The sequence below is a fragment of the Quercus suber genome, unplaced genomic scaffold (genome assembly GCF_002906115.3).
Source record: "Quercus suber isolate HL8 unplaced genomic scaffold, Cork oak 2.0 scaffold_65, whole genome shotgun sequence".
Classification (NCBI taxonomy): domain Eukaryota; kingdom Viridiplantae; phylum Streptophyta; class Magnoliopsida; order Fagales; family Fagaceae; genus Quercus; species Quercus suber.
Window position 1 is genome coordinate 626,614 of NW_027069530.1, and position 5,083 is coordinate 631,696.

At 34.1% G+C, this 5,083-nt stretch overlaps 1 protein-coding gene across 1 annotated transcript; it reads right to left on the reverse strand.

The window, feature by feature from the left end:
* Positions 1 to 1,676: 1,676 nt before the first annotated feature.
* Positions 1,677 to 2,003, reverse strand: LOC136067265 (scarecrow-like transcription factor PAT1). Its single transcript, XM_065772863.1, has one exon. It carries the CDS (start codon positions 2,001 to 2,003, stop codon positions 1,677 to 1,679), a length of 327 nt encoding a protein of 108 aa, XP_065628935.1.
* Between the last annotated feature and the right edge of the window lie 3,080 nt (positions 2,004 to 5,083).

A 5,083-nucleotide genomic window follows, 5' to 3' on the forward strand; every position in this document is an offset into this window, starting at 1 on the left:
ACTTCTGTTAACAGTGTTACTTACGTGGCTAACTTCACAATGACTTGACATTTTCTTTAATGATGTGGCATATTTTTAATTAAAAAATTACAAACTAAGTGAGAAAAAATATTAACAGGTACCAAATTAAAAATATATATTTTCTGTCCTATTCTCATAATCAAGTGCAAGTATGAATCAGTCCTATTTTCTTTCATTCTTAGGTAGACATGTACAGTGAATTTAGAGACTCAGCTTCACGCTCTAATATAACTCAATTCTATGAAACTCAATTTTAAAACTTAAGGGACTAATTGTACTTATTTCAAACTTGATGGACCAATTGCGCACACAAGATAAACTTCAGGGACCAATAGTGTAGTTTCGCCAAAAAAAATCGTCAACATTAGAAGGAGTAGGCGAAAACAGTATAGTTGATATCCAATATATTCAGTGGCGACGCCACGTTCATTTCAAGGTGTTCCCAAGAACACCCTGAACTGAAAAAAAAAAAATTATATATAATAATTAAATTTTTTTTATTTGTTTACCCTTTAAAAAACAATTAGGAACACCCTAAACAAAAATTTTATTTGTTCTACATCCAAGCAAAAAAAAAAAAAAAAAAAAAGCCAAAAAAAATTGAACTAAAATCTGAAAAAAAAAAAAAAAATTTAACAGAGCAGGCAAGCCCACGGATTCTCAAAAAAAAAAAAAAAAAAAAAGCAACAGACGGCAAGCCCACAGCAAGCCCAGCATCAAGCCCAACATATGGTAGCAAACCCAATAACCCACAGATTCTCCAAAAAAAAAACCTAACCTAATGTACTGAAATTAGATCGGGCTTCAAACACTTCACACTTCATAGATGCAAAAACTTCACAGACGCAACCAACGGAATGGACAATGGAGTAGGAGATCGCCAGATCGGGCCTCAAAGGCTCAAACTCAATCTCCCATTCAAACGGAAGCTCTACCTCGACGTGCGGCCCCCGCCTGCCCGATCGGTCTTCCTCAGTTCCTCGCCTCGCCACTGTGCCTGACGGCGCCGCGCCTCAGGTATTTCATCTCTATGACTCTGTTTCAGTCTCTCTGCTCTTTATTTGAAGAGGGAAGAATGAAAAAAATGACACTGACTCAGACTCTCTCTCTCTCTCTCTCTCTCTCTCTCGTCATTTGTCTATTGCTTTTGCCACTCTCTCTCTCTAAGACTTTGAACTCAGATTGTCATTTGTCTATCTGTTGCTTTTGCCTAGTTTGCTTTATAAATTTTTATTAAAATTTGCCTTATTTTTGGAGTTATCCGTTAGTGTTGGGGCTAGCGTTGGTGACATAAATTAATTGTCTTTTAGTGTTGGTGTCTTTTGGTTGGTGAGGTACAATAAATTGGTTTTTTTTTTATTGGTTCTAGTCTTGTGATTGGTGCCATGGGCCATTGAGCTTGTCTGTTGAATTTTGGGGGATGTGAATGGGGGCATGGGGCCGGGGTAAATGTACATGGGTGTGTGGTTGTGTGTTAGTCCAACTAATAATTAATAACCAATAATTTAATTAATTAATAATTAATTAGAGAAAGTAACTAATAAATAATAAATAATAATTTAATTAATNACAAATACCACCATCTCTTATGCTCTAGAAGTCGTAGAAAGAAATACAAAAAGAAGATTTACAGAATTTTTGCTAAGCAATCATCATCACCTCCAAGCAGAAGAGGTTGCCATTTTTCTGTGCAGCCAGCTAAGGTAAAAAGCCCCATCCCTCCTTTCGAGTCTATAATTCACATGAAACTGCTGCTTCAATAGATCGTTAACAGTGTTAGTCACAGAGGTACTCAATGGGTATAGAGTAAACCCTGCCATTGAAAGTCTCCTAATCCACTTTCCTAGAAGTTCATGACATTCGACCCTCTCAGCATTCTCACAAGCTATCATGTTGACTATGTCACGAGCTACACAGTGCTGCTCAGCGCTGATCCGCTGTTTGTCATTTCTTGGGCGAGCCACATCAATCGATTCAAACATAGCTTAGTTTGTAATTTTTTCTCACTTAGTTTGTAATTTTTTAATTAAAAATATGCCACATCATTAAAGAAAATGCCAAGTCATTGTGAAGTTACTCACGTAAATAACACCGTTAACAGAAGTTAGTAAAAGGACCAATACAACTCAATTTTAAAACTTAAGGGACTAATTGTACTTATTTCAAACTTGATGGACCAATTGCGCACACAAGATAAACTTCAGGGACCAATAGTGTAGTTTCGCCAAAAAAAATCGTCAACATTAGAAGGAGTAGGCGAAAACAGTATAGTTGATATCCAATATATTCAGTGGCGACGCCACGTTCATTTCAAGGTGTTCCCAAGAACACCCTGAACTGAAAAAAAAAAAATTATATATAATAATTAAATTTTTTTTATTTGTTTACCCTTTAAAAAACAATTAGGAACACCCTAAACAAAAATTTTATTTGTTCTACATCCAAGCAAAAAAAAAAAAAAAAAAAAAGCCAAAAAAAATTGAACTAAAATCTGAAAAAAAAAAAAAAAATTTAACAGAGCAGGCAAGCCCACGGATTCTCAAAAAAAAAAAAAAAAAAAAAGCAACAGACGGCAAGCCCACAGCAAGCCCAGCATCAAGCCCAACATATGGTAGCAAACCCAATAACCCACAGATTCTCCAAAAAAAAAACCTAACCTAATGTACTGAAATTAGATCGGGCTTCAAACACTTCACACTTCATAGATGCAAAAACTTCACAGACGCAACCAACGGAATGGACAATGGAGTAGGAGATCGCCAGATCGGGCCTCAAAGGCTCAAACTCAATCTCCCATTCAAACGGAAGCTCTACCTCGACGTGCGGCCCCCGCCTGCCCGATCGGTCTTCCTCAGTTCCTCGCCTCGCCACTGTGCCTGACGGCGCCGCGCCTCAGGTATTTCATCTCTATGACTCTGTTTCAGTCTCTCTGCTCTTTATTTGAAGAGGGAAGAATGAAAAAAATGACACTGACTCAGACTCTCTCTCTCTCTCTCTCTCTCTCTCTCGTCATTTGTCTATTGCTTTTGCCACTCTCTCTCTCTAAGACTTTGAACTCAGATTGTCATTTGTCTATCTGTTGCTTTTGCCTAGTTTGCTTTATAAATTTTTATTAAAATTTGCCTTATTTTTGGAGTTATCCGTTAGTGTTGGGGCTAGCGTTGGTGACATAAATTAATTGTCTTTTAGTGTTGGTGTCTTTTGGTTGGTGAGGTACAATAAATTGGTTTTTTTTTTATTGGTTCTAGTCTTGTGATTGGTGCCATGGGCCATTGAGCTTGTCTGTTGAATTTTGGGGGATGTGAATGGGGGCATGGGGCGGGGTAAATAATAAATAATAATTTAATTAATTAATACATTATAAAATATAAACAAATTAAATTATGTTACTATGTTAGGCTAAATAATAATTAATAATTTTATAATTAATGAAACAACAATATAACAAATTATAGTTTATAAAAGACAAACAAATTAATGAAACAACTAAACAATAATAATTAATAATTTTATTAATATTTCAAATGAATTTATAGTTTATTGTTTATTTTTTTGCTAGAATTATAGACAAATATTTGATAAGAAAACCATGTGTCCAAAAAAAAAATTCGTGGGAAAATTTTTTAGGAACACCCTGAAAAAAATTTCTGGAGTCGCCACTGAATATATTGCTCTAATTGATTATTGTTATTTAATTACTTTACTAGTTTAAGTTCTATATAGATGTATGTGTGTCAGTGTGTGTTTGTTTCTTAAAAAAAAAAGAAAAAGAAAAAGAAAAGAAAAGGGTTCTATAAGGAAGCTTGGAAAGCCTCTAACAATTTTTTGTCAAGTCAAATTTTGTTTTTTATTTTTGAGAAAAGTTAAACAGCGCACAATTTTAATCTAAAACATATATATATATATATATTAAAAACCTCACAAACCCACCGAAATTTGGTTGGCCAGGGAATTGGTCATGGATATGAGAAAGACAGTTATATTGAAAAAAAAATATATAAATGATATATGGACCTTTGTCTTTTTCAAACATGATATATCATCCCAGCGACATGTTTTCTTCTGCTATTGAGACTCAGGAGATGCAATAATTTTTCAATGATTGAGAGTATCAGACTTTAATTTTAATTTTTAATTTTTCAACTTTTCTCACCTGTGGTTAAGATTGAAAATTAAAATTTTTAATTCTCAATCTCACCCTCTTTTGCACTAGCTTTTTTTTTTTTTTTTTGAAGGCTCTTTTTCACTAGCTTAACTATAGAACGTGTTATGAAAAAAGAAAAAAAGAAAAAATAGAAGCTTAACTATAGACCGGGAACGGGATTCAAATCTTTCCTTTATCACCAACTTTAGTATGGACGGTGATTGATTTGTCTTCGTACACTGCATGTGTGATTTACTTTTGCATGTTTTTCAAATCTTTTGGGGATAAGAGTATTCACATTTGGGATGTTAAAAAATTTAGGGAGTGTTTGGTACATATTTTAAAAACTAAAAACATGCGTTTGAAAACATAGGTGAAAAAGTGTGTGGAAATACGTGTGATGTTATTTAAAAACTGAAAACATGTGTTTGAGTGGGTGTACCAAACAGGGCTAGTATTTAAGTTGTGTTTAGGATTTGAGAAAAAGTTAGTTTATTTTATTTTTTAGCTTATTTTTCTCTTAAATTGGGTTTCATTGCACTATTAAGTGGGTTCCATTGCTCCAAAAGTCAATTTTTTTTTTTTTAGCAAAAAGTTTTCAATTTTAGCAAAATAAGCGGTTCCTAAATGGACCTTTAATTTGCACCTCAAAAGGCTGCTTTATTTATTTTAACACATCACTTAACAATACACCCTCCATCTCATCTTCTTTTAACATAATAGTGTACAACCTAATAAAAATTCATTTTCCTATAACCCATGATACCACCAAAATCATCCACAACCTATAGCAACCATTGAAACCACCATGATCACCCACTAGTTCACATCACCAATGCACTATCGAAACCCAAAACCACCATAATCCACCAACACCCAATCAAAAACTTATTGTGATTAACCCAACAAAAAACCCAC

What these genes read in the sequence shown, in the direction of transcription:
- LOC136067265 (XM_065772863.1), bottom strand. Translation starts at nt 2,003, where the DNA reads ATGTTTGAATCGATTGATGTGGCTCGCCCAAGAAATGACAAACAGCGG.